This window comes from Fusarium falciforme, chromosome 10 (assembly GCF_026873545.1).
Source record: "Fusarium falciforme chromosome 10, complete sequence".
NCBI classification, from domain to species: Eukaryota; Fungi; Ascomycota; class Sordariomycetes; order Hypocreales; family Nectriaceae; genus Fusarium; species Fusarium falciforme.
Genome location: NC_070553.1, coordinates 1,069,401 through 1,088,287, shown reverse-complemented (window position 1 = coordinate 1,088,287; position 18,887 = coordinate 1,069,401). Strand labels below are relative to the sequence as shown.

Here is an 18,887-nt window from a genome sequence, read left to right as displayed (position 1 = left end):
AAGTGAAGCCGATTGCGCCAACCAGTGAAGCCTCCATACCAGACTGAGACCACCGAAGCGGCTTTGAGCTGCTCACAAGGCGATTTTCCATTACTTTCGAGCCTACGACGGATTTTCCCGTACAGAATCTCCTCATTTTGGTTCACGTGGATTAAGCCACACGCCCGGTTCATATGGGATTCTAGAGTGGTCTTTCTCCCTCAAGACTAGGCTTAGGGATAGACATTATGTGGACTTCCTGACCTGTCACATTGTACGGTTTCAGGAGTCATGGCGCTTGCAGAACGGATGAGGCAGTTGGTGGGAACGGGTCGTGGTGGTTGAGGCCCAAATTGCTTTCTTTCTGGCTCCTGTCTTTGTGGTAACTACAAATTTCCTCTTGAGACCAAATGTCCTGTCTTGCTTAATAGGTATATCGAAAGTTCTTGTTCTCCTTATCAGTGAGGTCATCACGAATGGCGTCAAGACCAGCCGTGATTCGGGTGCCTTCAGAGTCTACGGCGCCGCTCTTTCGGTCGCGTCGCTTGTTTTCAATGGCACAAATGATGAAGTACAGAGTACCAGTGCTCATCGTGACTGCGAAACCGCACAGCATTGCACCGATACCGAGGCTGTAGTGAGGGCGCTGGCTCTCGAGGAAGAATTGAGGTCCGACAATGTTACCAATGGCTGGGCTATTGTTAGCGATGAGTTCTCTGAAACGGAAGATGATAAGCATACCGTAAAAGCAAGCTGCTGAAATCGAGACAAAACTCTTTTTTGTCATGCCCGTCACGTTTGAGGACTGAAGACTGAGCGCCATGACCCACGAGACGTTGTAGAATCCCATCAGGTATACTCCAGCGAGAGAAGCGTCTCTGTTGGCCACTGGATCCAATGTCTTTACCATGATAGCACCGGTCATGGCTATGCCACTAGAGATGACCCAGAAAATGCAACGCATGTTGGGTACAAAGAGTGTAACGGCAGTCATCGATGCTTGGGCAACCATAGCAACAGCAGCCTGGGGAGTCGCCATCAGAACAGTCTTGGCTTGCGAGAAGCCATAACCTGAGATGATGAGAGGATTGAAATTCGTAATTCCAGCGTTTGTGATGGACTGGGCGATGAAGAAGATGGCCAGGCACCAGTACTTAGTGTCCTTGAGAGCTTCGCCAATTTGTCCCCAGCGGAGTTTCTTGGACTGGGTCAGCTGGGAATACTAGACCAGAGAGCGCCAACTTACTGTGCTTGCTTCTGTTGCCGTTTGGTTGGATGCTAGTCGAAGTGCAGCCACTGACTTGAGCTCATCGTTGAGGAACCAAGCCTGAGCGGGCGAGTTGGGAAGTAGGAAGAAGACCGCGATTCCAACAACCAGAGTGAATGCTCCGTAGATGATGAAGATGTACTACCATCGTCAGTCTCCGAGCCGAAGACACAGGGGAAAGGGACACATACCTTCCAAGTTGACAGGCTTCCGTTGATCCGGCCAATGGCATAGCTCAGGATTCCTCCAAACACACCCGCAAACGTATTCGCCCAGAATGCAGTTCGCAGAGGCTGCTCTTCGCGACGGTACCAGGTTGAATTGACCAGGATGAGACAAGGAAGAATGCTAGCCTCGAAAGCTCCAAGGAGAAATCGGATAACTGCCAGTCCAGCAAAGTTGTGGCAGATGGACATCAGACCAAGACTGATTCCCCACGCCATGAGGCAGGCCCCCATGTACTTGCCAGCTGGGAACTTGTAGATGATCCAAAGGTTGGGGAATTCCATGAAGAGGTAACCAAAGTAGAAGATGCTGCCAAGCCAGCTGTAGTCTTGCTTCTTTAGGTTCGTGTCCTCTTTGAGACCGTAAATGGCTGCATAGGCCAACGCATTCTGGTCAAATTTGTTAGGGTGAGTGGTTCTTGGGAGAAGGGTTGGTGCTCACCTTGTCGAGGAATGCCAGTGTCATGGATATGGTGATTAAAGGCATGACAACCAAGTCCGTCTTGATCCGAACTTGTCTGCATTTAACAGGACTCGGGAGATCGACCTGACCTTCGGCCGTGTCAGAGCTGACAGCCATGTCAAAGTTCTTCTTCAGTTCGGCGTCCATCTTGATGCAAGTCGTTCGTCTTGAGAGGTTGATGCAGAGGAAATGCCTGGACCATGAAGCGTGGGGTAGACCGCCTTATAACCCCATGGGCCCTGAAAATAATGTCATTTCGAAAGATCAAGATTAACGATGGTGGTTAATAGCGTCTGAGGAAGACCCCAGTAAAGGCCGGGCCGACATGGAGCTAAGAGGTAATGAGGTGGCGAAGGGCGGCCCGGCACAGCAATATGATTGGATCACGAGCCGACTTTTGTCGGTCCAGGTCTTGAAAATCGGATCTGTATCATCAGCACGCAATCTATTGCCTGTGGTAAGCGCCATGAACTTGTCATGGACTAGATAAGGCGTCAAACCAAGGCGTGATTTCTTGATGAACTGATTCAATAGATTGTATTCTTGGTGGAAAAGAGCGTATATAGTTTGATAGGCTTCTCATTGTCATTTGATCCGACAGCATTCCCTGTCCATGAAATGATGGCCATGTTGATTGTCGGCCCGTATCACAAACTTGGCACGAACATCGGTCCGCCACGGGTCGGATGTCATCCCCTCAAACTTGAGTCCATAAATCTCGCCTTTTTATCTAAACTTGCGTGCTTGGCCTGTATGCTTGGCTTCCCTAAACTGCAAGTATCCAGGTCTAATCCATAGACCACTCCTCCTACAACGTTTCCGCTACCCCGAGACTTCAACATGACCGTGGACACTAGCATCGAATGCCACTCTCATGGCGCCATCTCCTGCATCGAGACTCACACTGTCGGCATGCCCTGTCGAATCGTCACCAAGGGCTTCCCGCGCCAAACAGGAACCTTGCTAGAGCAAAGATGCGAGGCGGAAGCCAGTTACGACTATATCCGAAAACGTCTTCTCCTTGAACCCCGAGGACATGCAGACATGTTTGGAGCTGTTTTAAGACCGCACACCGAATCCACAGTATCCGGGGAGGCTCACATGGGTGTGTTTTATATTCATAGGGCAGGCTACAGCAAGATGTGTGGTCATGCCACTCTCGCTGTTAGCAGGGTCCTCATCGACATACACGACCCTGAGATCTTTCCTCGGAGGCACCTCGTCAAGAATGATCCCATCACACAAACCTCTACAATTATTCTGCACACACTTGGAGGGCCTGTCAAGGCAACTGTCCCTACTACCGCCGACGGCCAACGGTCAGATCCATCACGTCCCGTCACCTTTGTCGCAGTCCCTTCTTTCGCCATCGCCACGGACCTCGACGTGGCCATTCCTCTGGAGTATCGTTGGCCAGAACTCGGCAGCCGCGCCACCGTCAACGTATCCCTGGCGTATTGCAGTGCCTTTAGCTGTCAGACCCAGCTGCACGAACTGGGCTTTCCGCCACAGACGTTCCAAGGCGGGCCTGTTCCATTTCAAGACCTGAAATACGCCGTGTCGCAGCTGAAGAAGGCTTTGGGGGAGCCAAAGTACCAAGATTATTTCAAGAACCCTTTCACTGGCGAATCTGGATCCTGCTTTGGCGTCTTGATCGCGGACAAGGGGCTGGGCCAATGCAGCAAGGGGTCGGAAGGCGTAGAGACGGGGCTTTACATTTTCGGTGACGGTGTACTGGATCGGTCTCCCACCGGTAGTGTTTCAGCCGCCAGAAACGCCGTTGCTTTTGCCAAGGGTGATCTTGGTCCCGGACAGTCGTGGACTTATCATAGTCTCTTATCCAACACACTCAAGAGGAAGGAGGGTTTCACTGCTACGGTTATACGCGGGAAGGGAAGAAGAGAGATTAAGGAGGGAGGGTATGCTGCGGGGCCGGTTGAAGTGGAAGTACAGGGCTCTGCGTATTATACTGGTTTTCATACTTTCGTGGTCGAAGATGAGGATCCGTTGGGTAGTGGCGGGTTCACATATGCACAGCTAGCTAACTGAAGTTGTGCTGAGATTCTATAGCTGATTGTTCTTATAGTGTGAGCCTTCCAAGTTGGAGTTCCTCCATTTGAGAAGCAGGAACGTGGACGCCACGAGAAACAGCTTGTTTTGGGGTCACTATTAAATCTTGGGCGTATTCATTAAAAAGCAGAAGCTTTTCCATCTGGTTCATACAAAGTTCTGCAAGTCCAGTCCCTCAGCCAGAGTCAATAACCCAGATGGAGACACCGTAAAAGAGTCCTGCAGGTCCAACAGGTTCCATGCCGCCATATCGTCAGCAGGGGAATAGTCTTGCATCATGGCCGAGTCATCATCCTGCGGCACGACTCTCGACATATCAAACAGTCTTGGCGCCTCTTCAGACTGTGACGCTTGGTTATTTGCTTCGCCAGCCTTGACCCGCAGATACGAGAAGAATATCCTCTCTAGTCGCTGCAGCTCCATCTTGCGGATCCGCGCCCCATGGCTACCTCCTGCTATCATCTTGTTGAGTACCAGGTGCGCCACAGGTAGACAGGGTCGATCTTGTAGCCAGGAAGGGACGACTGAAGCGATGACGTGGAGGATGAACGCGGATGAGAAGGCCTCCTCGAGCTGAAATGGGATGAAGCAATCTGATAATGTTAACATGTATGGCTTGCTTCTGATGAAAGATGACCTACCAAGCTGATCCGCATCACGCAAGTTCTTAAGAGTGGCGAGAATGGTTGATGCAGAGTCCACACACGTCTGTAGTAGAGAGCTGACTGGTCCCTCGGGTATGGGCTCATCTGCAACGCCCTGGGCAAGATGTTTCTGTAGGACACACATAACTAGAGGACGGGTTGCCAACACAATGCACTGCCTGTGTTAGCAGTCTTCGTCCGGGGGCGAATGGCAAAACTTACATGATGATAGGATAATAGCAGACGCGTCGCAATTCTTGACGACGACTTGATGGTGGTGCCGTGGACATTTGTCTGCAGGTATCGGTTGAGTTCGCTCGACAAGTTTGCAGTGCTGTGCAACATCGACTGTGTCTTTTTCACCAGAGTATCGCTGACTTGTGCATCTGTCCCATATACGCCTGATTTATCCTCGTTAATCCGTCATCTTCTCAAACATGGGGCAAACTCACCCGCTAGAATCTCAGCTGTCAGGCGTGAAAGGCGAATGTTGAGTGTCATTGCGAGAGCCCAGGAAGAGTTCACTGTCTCCGATGGAAGCTTTGCAGTGATGTCCTCGTCACGTATGGAGCTCGGTGCTCCTACTAGGGTCGAAAAGTGTCGATCAAGGATATAGGTGGCCCAGAACATGGTGTTGCAGCGTCGGGAATGTGTTGGTCCTACCTCGGCTGGAGATGCATGTCTGTGAAAGCCTTCGAGGGTGCAGATTCGAAGAGCCTGGCCGATCTTTGCAACAATCGCGGTGAGCAACAAGATCAAGATGGGAAGGGTCAACCTACTGTCTGAAATGCCTCCAATCTCAGGTCTAATGACTGGAGATACAGCGCTGCCAGGCACAGTGTCTCCACAGCGAGTATCGAGTTCTTGTTGACACGGAAAAAGTTGGGAATCAACGACATGGCTCGCGATGCATACTGGGTTCCTGGGGTAGCTGAAGCTCCTTTGGAGTTCACAATGGCTTCTCCGAAAGCTAAAACGAGCAGAAACTGCGCGTACCAAAGTCTTGAGCGCTGGACCTCGGCAGCCGGGTCACTGTAAAGGTCATTTATCCGCACAAAGAAGACTTGGTCGTCGAGGATAGGCGATAGAGTGCCCAAGTGGTACTTGACTGTGTGAGCAAGGAAGGTCGCATAATCTTGTGCTGGTAGGTCGTTGATGGCGGGCGACTCGTCCGCGCCGAGAGGAGTCCAGTTCAGATCAAATTGCGCGAGCGTCCAGGGATCTGGGGGTACATGATGTTCGGGGAGACGACTGGCGATCAAGGAGAGGACGCGTCGACAGAATGACCAAGACGAGGTCGGTCCCAGGAACCCTGGCCGGTAAGAATATGCGACAAGAATGATTAGGACAACTTACAAAACTTGCCATCTGAACCAACTGCGAACGTTTCATCGCCACCAATAAGAGGGTTCGTGTTAAACTCTGCATTAGATGAGTCGGTAGCGGGAGTAGGAATCCCACTCCTCTCAGGCTGTAGCGAGGGTAATCTCGCTGATGGCAAGGTTCCAGCTCGTGCACTGGTGGGACCATACGTCGCTAGCCCACTCTGAGTGCTGCAGTCGTCATCTTGCCCCAGATTTGCTTCATCCGGTGTTGCTCCCTGATCGCGTGAGGCGAGATCGGCGTCGGGCCGAGGTCTAGGAGATTGGTCGTCTCCTGCTCTGCTCTCCAACGACCGTAAATAACTGGAACTTGGGGTTAGTAATTCCACATGCATATGCAGCACTGAATGAAATACCTCCGCGAGATGGAAACACGGCTTTCAGTAGACTGAAAGTCGCACGTCTTGCGCTTCCGTTGACAGCGGGCACACGGGTACGTGCCGGAGCAGCGAACCTTCATGTCGCGACATCGGGAACATCTAAAATATCATTTAATTGGGGTTCTTCTCCTTCAACAGGGTAGCAATCTCACGCTTTTTGACATCTCTGACTCCTACGGCCGGTATTCTCCTGCACGGGCGACATGGTTGGATATCAGTTGCAGTGTGGTTGGAAGTTCGGGCCGATGGTCTAGAGGGAGAACGGGGCCGTGGGGTTTTATACGGAGAGCCGCTTATCGTGTTTTGCGGGGACTTAAGGCTTATCTTAACCCTTGCAAACTAAGCTTATCAAAAGTTAATATCTTATCGGCTCCTAAGGTCTGGACGAGAATAGGGTAACTCGACGTTCACAACCCAGGTCTTGATGCTCAGCCACCAACCTACGCATCGTCAGACAAGCAAGAGTCAATGAAGATTTCCTGAGCTCATAATATTCTGAGCCAAGTACAAAGTAATGCAAACGGCAATTAGATGAGATAGTCAGGTGACTATCAAAGTAGCATCTGCCACCTTTAGTGGCTTGGCCTTGTCCATGGTTGCCTAATTCTTCTGCCACCTCTACATCAGCCTTTCTCTCCACCTACATCACCCATCCCATTGTCAAACAATTATGGCTCAAAGCCGCGGCATCCTCAATACAGTGCTGGATCGTTCTATTGGGTGGCTCTTTGGGCTGCCTTCGGAACGATGCGGCTACACCACCGAGCCCGTTTCGATCCCACTCAAAGATGGCGCCATCCTAGCAGCCGACCTGTATAAACCTGCCGGCATGGAACCCCTCGGAACTATCCTCGCCCAGTGTCCGTACGGTCGAGGCATTTTCATGGCGGCCGGAAACGCTCGCATGTTTGCGCCGAGAGGATATCAGATTCTTCTCGTCAGCTGTCGCGGAACCTTTGGATCGACAGGTGACTTCAATGGAGGCTTCTCGCAGCTTGAGGATGGACAAGAAATTGTCTCATGGATGCGCGAACAGCCGTGGTATACAGGGACTTTCGTTACTATTGGTGCCTCGTTCATGGGATACGCGCAATGGGCGCTTCTCCGTGACCCTCCAAAAGACATGGTCGCTGCCATCATCACCATCGGCCCACACGATTTCGCTGAAAGCAACTGGGGAACCGGGGCACTCAGATTTCAACAACGTCTTTCCTGGGCTGATCTTATCGTGCATCAGGAAACGGCCACTGTGAGTGATCGGTTGAAGATGATGGGAAACACGAGAATCGCTCCCATGATGAACGCGACGCCGCTGCAGGAGCATGTGGATGCCTACTTTGGTGATAAAGCGCCTTGGCTCACACACTCGCTCACGCACCCGGATATCACGGATCCAAGTTGGGCATCACAAAGACATGCCGAGGCCCTTGAAAAGGCGGATATCCCAATCCTGCTAATCTCAGGCTGGCACGACGTCTTCCTAGATCAGACCGTGCATCAGTATCAACGATTACACGAGCGAGGGTGCAACGTCGCACTTAGCATTGGCCCCGGAGCTCACATGGATGTCCAAAACGGCGACAGCAATCGTGACACCTTGGTCTGGCTCGAGAAATATCTTGCAGGCAAGGAGGGTGTCGAAAGGAAGTCACCGGTTAGAGTTTGTGTTGGAAGTCCTGGTCAGGGGTGGTTAGAGCTCCCGAGCTGGCCTCCACATACTACACCTTCAGAGTTTTACTTGCACCTTGGTGGGGTTCTTGGGCGTTCTGCGCCTTCGGAGGAAGCATTCTCCTCCTTCACTTTCAACCCCGAAGATCCTACACCAACTGTTGGAGGACCTCTCCTGACTGGTGGCGGAAGCACCGACGACACAGCACTAGCGGCCCGAGACGACACCCTTGTGTTCACGACAGAAGCTTTGAAGAGGGGAGTGCTAATCCTGGGTCAACCAGTTGTCAAGCTGGAGCATTCCACGGATCGACCCTATGCCGACTTGTTTGTTCGTCTTAGCGAAGTAAACGCAAAGGGCAAGAGCCATAATGTGACGGAAGCATTCACACGGCTTCCAGTGGAGAGGGACAGTTGCTTAGTGACTATTCCAATGCGGCATATTGCGCACAACTTCCCTGTGGGCTCAAGGATTCGTCTTCTTATTTCTGGAGGATCTCATCCCCAGTTTGCTCGTAACTATGGATCTGGAGAGCCACTCGCTACGGGGACAACCCTGGTTTCAGTGAAGCACACTGTCTATCATGGGACGCAAGGGATCTCATCCATTGTTCTTCCAGTTGGCTGAGTGCCTTTGGATGAAAAGACGTAGTGGAAACGACGGGCAAAGTTGGGCTTTCGGTTACGGATGGTAAATAGTGACGACGATTTCAGTGCATGGAACGTATAGGTGAGGACTTGGCGGGACAACTCAACTCTGCGAGTTCAGCATTTTGATAAATGGACATACATGTTAGCTTTCTTCCCAATGGTTCAATTAATTCTTGGTGTGCCTGAGTGTTATGGAGACCCGGTTGGATCTCGGCGTGGGTTAAAAATGCAGTGAAGGTTTCATACGCCCAATGCGCCGGTCAAGCTGAATGACAACCATAAGAATACCAAGACCCCAAGTTATAGCAGAGCAGGATTAATTCAAATTAATTTCAAGCCGTGATAATTACGTGCCTCTGTGGATTCGCCTCAGACAAGTTGTGGCGTTTCACGGCTCTTTTAAGGTGACAGCGAGTCGGGATTAACTAGGAGATGTATTGGTCTAGCTAGACAAGACTACCGTTACTTGAGTGCTCTGGTTTTTCATGGTAGAGATCGGCAGTTCAGTACAGAGAACGGAATGATGAGAGCTGGGTTATAGAAACCCGCTGAGGGGCTTTTCAAGCCATCGAGGATCGCGCGCGCAACAATCCTTTACAGACTCCAAAAAGTCGCTTACTTCTTAACAGCACAGTTCCAGATGTAGCCGACAAGACCGGGAGTAGTAGTGTGGGAAACCTTGCGCTCGTAGAGCTGGCAGTTGGTAAGATAGATGCCGTGGAGGGCGTAGGTGCACCAGCTCTTGGAGCTGCAGAGCTTGATGCAAGCAGCCATGGTGTCGACGTTGTTGTAGGTCTCCTTGGGGGAAGAAGTGTCGTGGTCTGCTTCTGGTTAGTCTGGAAGCTGCGGTGATCTGGCGAGGTATTTCTTACAGCGGGCGCACCAGATGCGGTAGTCCCTTCCACCGACGGTGGTGTACTTGGTGTGCTGGACGGGGCCTGGGAAGCAGTCAGCGCAGGGACTCGTAAGTATCATCTGAATGACTCACAGCTGGAAGCAAAGAGGTCCTTGGAGTCCTCAGCTTCGGTCTGAGTCTTGGCCAGCTCAGCCTGGAGGTTGCTCTCGCGGAGGAGGCAAGCAGCCTTCTCGTCCTCGCAGGCCGAACCAAAGGGGTCCTGAGGATCGGTGAAAGGATCGTAGACATCCTCCTCAACCTTTTGCATGTAGATGGCGCCAGGACGAGGGATATCCCTGCCACCTTCCTGACCAACGACGCATCGTCGGGTGGGAGGGTGGTAGGTGCAGACAGAGCGGCCAGCGTTCTTGCAGAGCTCGGCGCACTGGTGCTGGGTGGCGATGTTGTTGTGGACATCTCCCTGGCGGACAAGGTCGCACTTGTACTCGACCATGTAGTCGGGGCTTATCATCTCACGATGGCCGTCGACACACTGGACGGAGGCCTGGGCCTGAACAGCGCCCAAGGCAAAGGTGAGAAGATAAGCCGCCGAAGCCTTCATGGTGAGCAGAGTGCGATGTAAAGTGTTTATGTGTTTGTAGAGAAGAGTGTGTCGTGATGATGAGAAGTTCTGGTTGAGAGGGACCTCTGGGGATTTATATACCCATTTTCGTCAGTCTGCGTCGTTATTTCTTCCAAGTCCTGCCGGTGATATCACATGTCTTGCATCTTCTTCCTGTCTTGAGATTGACAGTATTGTTCACCGCTTCATCCGCGTTCAGGCTATGACTGGCAATGCCGTGAACGCCCGTAGTGCCTGTTTTGGTTCATCCTGCAGCTTGTGAATCTGCTCATACTGGTCGCCAAAAGTTACTCCGCTTTCATGCTTTACTTTTGGATCAGTATCCAACTCATTTCAGAGATATCCTGGACGCTGATCAGTCAATTGACGTTTGCATTCCTTAAATGCGACGTATCTCCCAGTACCGATGCTCGTTGTTGTCAGTTTGGTGGTATATGTTGCCATCCGTTGGAATACTCTCAAACTACGCGATGATACATACTAGGGCTTGGAGATGGATCAGCCTCATCTCATCGAACTTGAGGATTGCGGGTATGGATAAAGCACACTCTGACCTCCAGGAATTTCCATCATGGTTGCTGAGTGGCATATGGTATTGACGGTTTGAGACATAGGAAGGCCTTCACAGCTCGAACTCAGATTGCCATGGAATCAAGCAGGTAGATCAAAGAGTGGCAGGGTCCTATCACTGGATACTGTTAAGCCAAGGAAACTATGCTATCACAAACGGGAACAGCATTACGCGCCATGTCTGAACTTTAGCCTGCATGACCCGTGTGAGTGTCCATGATCGTCCATGGCCTTATGCCTAAGATGGAATACCATTGAGGTGTTATTCATCGATTGGCCAATGGATGCCATGACATCTGCGGAGTTGTATCGGGGGATCCTTCTGTTGACCCGCATGGTAGCTTCCCCGAGGGCTTGTTCTAGGTGGAACTGTATCTCTTCAACTGCGCCTCTTCCAGCCATTTTATCTTGCAAACAGCCATCCCATTGTTGAGATCCACCTGCAAAAGACCTATCACAACGTCACATCGTCGTACCGAATGGTTTAGAGACAATGTCTTGGAACGGCTCCGGTCCCCTCATGTCGGCACTGGGAGACGCAGCGAGCCGTTCCGTAGGCAGATGAAAAAAGCCCGCAACATTCCAGTATTTACGAGAGAAGATCCTTCATAGGCCACTCGGTACGTCGGGGCATGCATGGCTTGTCTTGCCCGCAATGTCTCTACGGGCTGGGAATCCAAGTCCCTAAATCAAGGGAGGACGAGTCTTAGCGACATCCGGGTCATTCCATCGCCAAGAAAGGGTCCTAGGGAGGACTTTGCGGGGAAAGCCACAATACCACCTTTTGATTGAGTGTCTGGAGTTTGTCGTGGCGACATGTGCTCAGATCGGATACCTTAAAACTACAAGAATGCGGAATCCCCAAGGGCGTGACTGTCTCTTGGCAGATCTTGGAATTCAAGATCCGTGGACGCGGGGTAAGGGAAGCTTTTTTGAGTGACGGGAGGAGAGATGTGAGGATTGGGCCATGGAGTCCACTGTGGACCGGAAGCGAGACTGGAACAACGAAAGGCTGCTCAAGATTTGCACAGGGTTTCATGGATAGCGTATAGGTCTCTTATCATTATGCTAGATGGAGAGTTGACATTATCGGCATTAGATTTGCATAGACGAGTGCGCAGATGAGTGCATAGACTAATGCATAGACGAGGTGAAACATGTTTAACTTTAGTCCTATCAAGTACTTCTGTCAACTTGGATTTTCCCGATCAAGAGCCACATGATGGTGAAGGTGCATCGATACAAGACCCGACCTCTACGCTTTCCACTTCTATATCAAATCTCCCCTGGCTGGTGCGCATCACAAAGTCGCTATTCTGCATATCGTTGTTGAGGGTTCGCTCAAGTGCCTTCTCCATCGTACTCTCAATCCCTGCTTTTAAATGGCGATTGGCGATTCTCCTGATGGCGACGTCTTGGTCTACCGTGACCAGCCATTTCTCGTCGACAAGTCCCGCAATGGCATCCCATGGCGCTTCGTTGCTAAGAAGGTAATTCCCCTCCACGAGGCAGGCCTGAATCTCAGGTCCTATGGTCAAGCCGTCTGGGACTGGATCCTTTTTCGCATGGTCAAAAGTTGGTGCTGTGATGATTTTGTCGGGCGAGTTTCGAAGCCTCCGTATGAGCTCAACGACTGCATCCCCGTCGAATGTCCAGGGGGCCCCTCTCCGCGCGATGAGTTCTTTGCTGTTTGGCAATGTGCGAAGAGTGTCAAGGGAAAGATGGAACCCATCGGCGGAAATCGATGTGATCAAAGGGCCGTCAGGAAGACCTGCCACGATACGGGCAACTTCCTGCGCAACGGTTGATTTTCCAGATCCTGGAGGACCTGCAATGGCAATAATGACACGGCTATGGCCTTTTGCGCGTTTCTTGTCCCAGATTTGCTGAACACGATTTATCAACGAGTGGTAGGTTGACTCCATTGCAGGGATGGCCTGGTCGAATCTCGGCTGGAGCAATGTCAGCTCCGGACAGAACAACAGGGGTTTTTTACTCTAGCCGAAATCTCTTCAACTCACTAGTCTCGGTTCTAAGGGGTTTCTATTGAGAGGGGGAAGAGGGTACTAATGGGAAATATATCTCCGTACGGTCAAGTCTTACCACAGGCGGGGAGCCTAAGCTCGGAGCACTGTGCTCCGATTGAGTCGGGCAATAGATTAAATCGGTCCGAGAGCTTCGATTGGTCCACGAGGCAATAATCTTTAGAGGCACAATCCAATTTTACTCGTTATTCAACTCCAACAGTGACAGCAAGCGTCGACTTTGCCTTTCAGGATAGCCTTCATATTACGCACAACTTGATGAGCTTATTTCTTCTGACCAATGCAGCTTTCCAATGTCCACGGTCTTTGCCCATTCCTCAACGCCTCGAGCTCATCCTTAAAGTCTTGCTTCCAAGCCTCTTCCAGCCTGATCGGATTCCAGCCCAACAGCCTCTTTGCTTCTGTCCCTTTCATCAACTTGGTGCCTGCCCAGCCTCGCTCAGCCATGTCGGTAAGTCCAGCAGTAATCTCGTCAGCTAGTTCCTGCAGTGTCACCTGTCGAATCTCCTTTGAAGACGGCGTGCCTTCACGAGGCAATATTCCCTCTGCGAATGCCACATCCAAACAGTTCTGCATGATCTCCACTTGCAAAGCTCGTCCGGTAGCCGGAAAGATGATTCCGTTCGTTCCGCTAGGGATATAACCAACACCGCGGTCCTCCCTTTCCAGAATAGTCCGAGTCAAGAGAACAAAGACATCGGCAAGATCCTCAACATGAACCCAGTCCCAGACTGAGGTCTCATTGAGTTTGAAGCCGTGCCCGTGCTGGATGACGTAGCGCATTATGATTGGAATAATAATGCCTTGTTGATTGAATAGTCCCGTTCCAGTCCCAAAAATGATTGGTGTATTCAGACTGACTGCCTGGACGCCAGTTTCTTGGGCTGTTGACAGCACACGAACCTCGGTGGTTCTTTGAGGATATGGCTCGCGTGCGTCTTCGGCCTTCAAGAACTCATAGACTGCGTTGCCGTCCGTGTCATCCCATTCCCTATCCGGATACGCTTGCTGAGTGAGAGGTCGATCAGACAGATTGCTACAGCCAGATATATGCAGCATCCAAGGCGGTGAAGCACCTGGCTTGACCCGACGAGCGAGGCCTTTGACGAAAGCTTCAGCTCCATCGGTGATGAACCCTGAGCCTGTGCTGATGATAATATCATAGTTGGAAGCAATGTCACTGATGAACTCGACATCGTGAAGACCTGCCCACTGAATAGGATTGACACGATCACCATAAGCTGAGCGAAGCTTATCAGCAGCGTCCTCGCTTCGGACAAGCAGGTCAAAAGTGAGGTGTTTCAGAACCTCATCCTGGGCTTTGATGAAATGATCGAGAACAGTGCCGCCGACATAGCCGGTTGCACCTATGAGAAGAATGGCTGGAGTGGACATGACTGCCGTGATGAATGCAGAAACAAGATGTGATTGTAATGACTGAGCGAATTTGGGAAACTGGAGGGGTAAAGTGTACAGGGATGAATATCAACCGAGGTCGCTATCATACGTTCACCACTCGTTCATTGGACCACGTATCGATGACTCTTGCTGCGATTGGACGGTCTTGACAGGCCTTGTACAGCAAATGGGATAACACGTGATGAACAACGGAAGATAAGTATTGATGGGATCCCGACGCCCCACAAACTCGCACCTCTTTTTATATTGCGTCTTTTTAGCATGGCCAATGATACTAACCTAGACCCGGGCTCAAGCCCGGAGCCGACGGTTCCAGCTCAGCCTTTGCCAGCAGAAGGTCCCCTAGAAGTTGACGTGGGTCTTGAAATAAGCATTATCTCCTCTTCTCTAATAATTTTACAGGATGATGATGCCCTTGATCGTGACTCCACTTACAATCCCTCGTGAGTTATTCCTAGACCAGCCCTGCTTAAACTGACCACCATCCTTTATGAAGAGAGGGCTCTGTCAGCGAAACTTCTTCGATCAATTCGAGCATTCTGGACTACAGGTGAGCGCTCAGTAATGTCACCTTTTCCAGCTCAATGAACATCTGACACAACTTTCTTCACCAGATACAAGGTGATACCTCCTCGACGCCTCAACTATTCATTTCACTTACTGACAAACTGCCAAGAACGGGCGGCGGTACCACGCATTCCGCGAGGGTGCGTACTTTGTTGTAGGTGGCCTATACACCACCTGATTGCCCGACACTGACTCGAACTGCCCCAAGCCTAATGACGAAGAAGAGCAAACGCGGATGGACCTGGTTCATCATATCTACTCCCTGATTCTCGATGGCAGCCTTTACCTGGCACCCATCGGTGACAATCCTCAACGTGTCTTGGATTTAGGAACTGGCACTGGTATCTGGGCGATAGACTTTGCCGAGTGAGTTTATGCTCCGACCTACACAGTCTTGCCGATAGCACCGGCTCTGATCTGATAATATTCTTTAGCGATTTTCCATCAGCCGAAGTTCTCGGCACTGACCTGAGTCCTATTCAACCCGAGTGGTACAAAGACCCATCCCCTTGGTGCGAAGAGATGCCAACTATGAACTCATTGCAGGACACCACCCAACTGCGCTTTCGAGGTGGATGATTTTGAAGCTGAATGGCTATACCACACTCCCTTTGACTTTATCCACACACGGGAACTGGAAGGATGCATCAGCGATGACGACCGATTTTTCCAACAGGCACTGCGTCACTTGGTCCCTGGTGGCTACATAGAGATGCAAGCTGTCGCTGCTCCTTTCTTATCTGATGACGGAACAGCGGAAAAGGCTGTCAACGCACAGCTGTGGCTAAAGACTCTTTGCGAAGGATCTGCCAAGTTTGGAAAACCGATTGATTGCGCCCCCATGTGGAAGGCCAAAATGATAGCAGCAGGATTTGAAGGCGTGCAAGAGGAAATACGCAAGGTACGTGATTCCAAGCAACACGCTTCATGCCAACAGACGCAATACTCAACTATTTTATCAGATGCCCCTCGGCGCGTGGCCCAAAGATCCAAAGCTGAAGGAGATTGGCAAGTTTCAGGCTATCCAGGAAGCCCAGGCAATCGAGTCGTATACACCTCAGATATTTTCCAGCGTTCTTGGGTGGACTCAAGAGGAGATACAGGTCTTTATGGCAAAGGTCAAAAACGAGATCAAAGATCCTAGCATCCATTTGTATCTTCCTGTTCACTTTCTCTGGGGAAGAAAACCTAGACTGTAGGGCTAGGCTAATAAGCATTATTTGAGCGGCATTCTCACCTGGAGGTTACGTTATCTACTCTGTTATAGGCTCGGTACGGCCGGGAGGCTCAATACAACTCAAGGGATAAACTGCAGCATAAAGATCATCCCAGCTTATCGTGCTACCACCGGAGCTCATGAGGTACACATTCTCCCTAGCCTAGCCAGACATGACCGCTTTATCCTTGTGGCCGTTCTCCTCGGTGAGAGTCTTAGTGTCCTTAAACCTCCAGGCGGGGATCTTTCGCTCGTAAAGCTCGTCGAGTTCCCAGTAGGTTCGGCCATAAGTCTAAAATTTGTTAGCTAAAGCCTGATTTGCATCTACATGACGTACCTCGGGATAGAAGAACCACAACAGGATGGTTGTAGGAACCAACATGCCAGCCCATACATAGACGGCCTTGATACCCATATTTCCTGCATCAGGGCTAATCATGTACGAAACGGACCACTGAAAGGCAACACTGGCACTTCGTTAGCTTGAACGGGAGCATCGACGAAAGGGCAACCCACAAGCCGATGCCATAACAGCCCAGGTTGAAGGACGTTGTCTGAGCTCGGAGACGAGGAGTCGATGTTTCTCCGGCTGCGACGAAGCCAATGGGTCCAGCTGAGCAGCCGTAGCAGATTACCCAAAGCAACAAGAAGGCAAGAGCAGCCTTATCTGATGCGTCTGATTTGAAGAAGCCGGTCGTTCCAAGTCCGACATTGAAGACCATCATGAAGAAGCATCCACTGAGTGCAGACATTAGCACTTGGAAACAAAAGTAGGCACAGATAACAGTTACCCAATAAGAAGGGGCCTACGGCCGATATACTCGCATGCAATCAGTGACGAGGAAATAGTGACGATGAGGAGAACAAAACTAGCAAGATTTAGCGGGACTGTTCGGGTAGGCGTTGAGCCCGTACTCACGTAATAATGGTAACAACAAACGGGTCTTTAAGGCCTGCAACTTTGAAGAAATACTGTGAACTGAGTCAGCCTCCGCAGCGCCAATCACCAGCGGAGTAGATACTCACTGTCGAATACCCGAATACGATCGGGGCACCCGCAGCCCACTGGCTGCAAATACCCAAGCAGCCTGCGAATGTCCTGCGCCAGTGAGCACGCTGGAAGATTTCCAAGAAGGACGACTCCTTGACTGTTTCGTTGAACCGCTTTTCTGCCTCGAGACCATGCTGGATAACACGATACTCGTGGTCCTGAACGAACGTCGTCAGCAAGCTTCCGCAACTCTCTCTTTCGAACACATACCACATCATAGCCGGGCGCAGTCCCATACAGCTTGATCATGCAACTCTTCGCTTTCTCATGGTCGCCCTTTCGAGCGTGGTAGAGGTGGGATTCGGGGACGAAAAAGATCAGAATGATGAGGACCTGTCAGAACGGGAAATAGGTTAGCCGGAGGGAGAGGACTAGGGAGTGTCAATCTCAGGTAGAGCATACTCCTGTGAAGATGAACTCGGTAGCGATCAAAGGCCTCCACTTTGTTGGCTGGTAAACATCAACGAGCTGAGTAGCGACGGCACTAATGAGCTGACCCAGGGCGATGAAGAGCTGGTAGGCACCAATCATCAAGCCTCGAATCTGGAACGGCGATAGCTCAGAGACGTAAGTGACGAGGATGGACTGAGCCAGACCAACGCCCAAACGGACGAGCACGGCAGCTCCGAGCCAGCTCTTCCAGTCGAACGCTGTGATCTGGGCAACCGAGCCACCGAGCAGAATCACGATAGCACCCATCATGGCTGGCCTGGAAACACAGGTTAGTGGAGAGAGCGGATTACTTTTTGAAGTGGACAATTTTACTTTCGGCCGAAGCGGTCAGCGAAGTAGCCCGCTGTAAACATGCCCAGAGTCTTGGACATTTCCGCAAAGCCCTGCCAATACGATATGACTTTGGCGCTGATAGCCGGTTCGCCGTCGAGGGTCGTGTTGGCCATCTGGTTGATGAAAGCCTGCATGGGAATGACGTTGCCGGGAACCTGCTGCTGGAACTGTAGAACACGTACATCAGCTCTCTGGCCTTCCTCGTCTGAACCGAAGTGTACTTACCCCATCGTTGAGGGCTGCCCAATTCAAGATCAAGCAGAAGATGGTAGTCCTCCAGAAGACTTTGGCCACCTCCCATTTCCCGAGAGCTGAGAGGCATGTTAGACTCGTGAACCGTAGATGGCTCGGATGTGTCAGTTCAACTCACAAGCATACTTGGTCTCCAGGGCCTCGCCTCCTTCTACATTTCCCACCACATGTTCAACGTGACTGCTATCTTCAGAAGGCTTGACAGCAGGTTGGTCTGAATCCTTGGGACCCATGTTGGCGATTTGGATAGATGTGTAAACTGAGAATCGTGATAAGGGATGGATAAGTTGGAAGGTTGATCCAAATGGAACGGTTGGAATTACAAACGTTCAAACGTCTACTTATACTGTAGAAAGCCACATGGTGAGTAGCGCCACCGAGCTGAAGTTGCCCCGGATTTGACCCCATGGGTCTGGAGAGGAGGAACTTTTCACCCTGTGGGGGATAGGCCCTCCCGGTTACCGTTAGACCGGAAGCCGGCCGGGGTAGACCAAGGAGACAGCTATCGGAGCACTGTACTCCGAACACTAGGCCAGTGCTCAATCTAGCTTGAGCTCCGTAATAACTTAGAGTTTCTCTCCATAATACTCCCCATGCTGACTCGTGACTCGAGGGAACCCCTGCTTTGCGCAAGGGCCACAGGCCTCGGGCGACAGTTATCCGACCTTCAATCCGAATCGTTGGGTTTGGTGTGGTGTAGTCGGCGGGCAGACCGCACCCTGAAACTAGTTCCCCTCACCCAGAAGCCAATAGCGGCTTCATTACCTTTGCCACC

General features: G+C 51.2%; 9 protein-coding genes across 9 annotated transcripts; 3 read left to right on the top strand and 6 right to left on the bottom strand.

Moving 5' to 3' along the window:
- Window positions 1-403: 403 nt before the first annotated feature.
- NCS54_01223100 (Hypothetical protein) lies at window positions 404-2,080 on the bottom strand (the record flags this gene model as incomplete). Its single annotated transcript, XM_053157474.1, has 5 exons — window positions 404-669; window positions 721-1,183; window positions 1,226-1,387; window positions 1,438-1,860; window positions 1,913-2,080. The coding sequence occupies 5 exons, from the start codon at window positions 2,078-2,080 to the stop codon at window positions 404-406; spliced, it is 1,482 nt and encodes a 493-aa protein (XP_053013449.1).
- Window positions 2,081-2,773: 693 nt separating this feature from the next.
- On the top strand, window positions 2,774-3,982 carry NCS54_01223000 (Hypothetical protein; the record flags this gene model as incomplete). Its single annotated transcript, XM_053157473.1, has 1 exon — window positions 2,774-3,982. The coding sequence occupies one exon, from the start codon at window positions 2,774-2,776 to the stop codon at window positions 3,980-3,982; it is 1,209 nt and encodes a 402-aa protein (XP_053013448.1).
- Window positions 3,983-4,150: 168 nt separating this feature from the next.
- Window positions 4,151-6,620, bottom strand: NCS54_01222900 (Zn(2)-C6 fungal-type domain-containing protein; the record flags this gene model as incomplete). The annotated part of the gene is made up of 8 exons (XM_053157472.1): window positions 6,562-6,620; window positions 6,386-6,508; window positions 6,004-6,332; window positions 5,427-5,959; window positions 5,100-5,373; window positions 4,870-5,048; window positions 4,645-4,822; window positions 4,151-4,596 (listed from the first exon to the last, which is right to left on the bottom strand). The coding sequence occupies exons 1-8, from the start codon at window positions 6,612-6,614 to the stop codon at window positions 4,151-4,153; spliced, it is 2,115 nt and encodes a 704-aa protein (XP_053013447.1). The 5' UTR covers window positions 6,615-6,620.
- Window positions 6,621-7,079: 459 nt separating this feature from the next.
- NCS54_01222800 (PepX-C domain-containing protein) lies at window positions 7,080-8,705 on the top strand (the record flags this gene model as incomplete). Its single annotated transcript, XM_053157471.1, has 1 exon — window positions 7,080-8,705. The coding sequence occupies one exon, from the start codon at window positions 7,080-7,082 to the stop codon at window positions 8,703-8,705; it is 1,626 nt and encodes a 541-aa protein (XP_053013446.1).
- A 638-nt stretch (window positions 8,706-9,343) lies between these two features.
- On the bottom strand, window positions 9,344-10,185 carry NCS54_01222700 (Hypothetical protein; the record flags this gene model as incomplete). Its single annotated transcript, XM_053157470.1, has 3 exons — window positions 9,344-9,549; window positions 9,601-9,666; window positions 9,717-10,185. The coding sequence occupies 3 exons, from the start codon at window positions 10,183-10,185 to the stop codon at window positions 9,344-9,346; spliced, it is 741 nt and encodes a 246-aa protein (XP_053013445.1).
- A 1,799-nt stretch (window positions 10,186-11,984) lies between these two features.
- Window positions 11,985-12,701, bottom strand: NCS54_01222600 (PRK domain-containing protein; the record flags this gene model as incomplete). The annotated part of the gene is made up of 1 exon (XM_053157469.1): window positions 11,985-12,701. One exon carries the CDS (start codon window positions 12,699-12,701, stop codon window positions 11,985-11,987), a length of 717 nt encoding a protein of 238 aa, XP_053013444.1.
- A 384-nt stretch (window positions 12,702-13,085) lies between these two features.
- On the bottom strand, window positions 13,086-14,216 carry NCS54_01222500 (Epimerase domain-containing protein; the record flags this gene model as incomplete). Its single annotated transcript, XM_053157468.1, has 1 exon — window positions 13,086-14,216. The coding sequence occupies one exon, from the start codon at window positions 14,214-14,216 to the stop codon at window positions 13,086-13,088; it is 1,131 nt and encodes a 376-aa protein (XP_053013443.1).
- A 285-nt stretch (window positions 14,217-14,501) lies between these two features.
- On the top strand, window positions 14,502-16,006 carry NCS54_01222400 (Hypothetical protein; the record flags this gene model as incomplete). Its single annotated transcript, XM_053157467.1, has 9 exons — window positions 14,502-14,594; window positions 14,643-14,683; window positions 14,737-14,790; window positions 14,855-14,861; window positions 14,917-14,961; window positions 15,016-15,173; window positions 15,242-15,298; window positions 15,354-15,708; window positions 15,770-16,006. The coding sequence occupies 9 exons, from the start codon at window positions 14,502-14,504 to the stop codon at window positions 16,004-16,006; spliced, it is 1,047 nt and encodes a 348-aa protein (XP_053013442.1).
- Window positions 16,007-16,186: 180 nt separating this feature from the next.
- NCS54_01222300 (MFS domain-containing protein) lies at window positions 16,187-18,345 on the bottom strand (the record flags this gene model as incomplete). Its single annotated transcript, XM_053157466.1, has 11 exons — window positions 16,187-16,315; window positions 16,361-16,490; window positions 16,540-16,761; window positions 16,815-16,892; window positions 16,943-16,995; window positions 17,050-17,232; window positions 17,285-17,407; window positions 17,477-17,783; window positions 17,840-18,027; window positions 18,086-18,171; window positions 18,231-18,345. The coding sequence occupies 11 exons, from the start codon at window positions 18,343-18,345 to the stop codon at window positions 16,187-16,189; spliced, it is 1,614 nt and encodes a 537-aa protein (XP_053013441.1).
- Window positions 18,346-18,887: the final 542 nt, after the last annotated feature.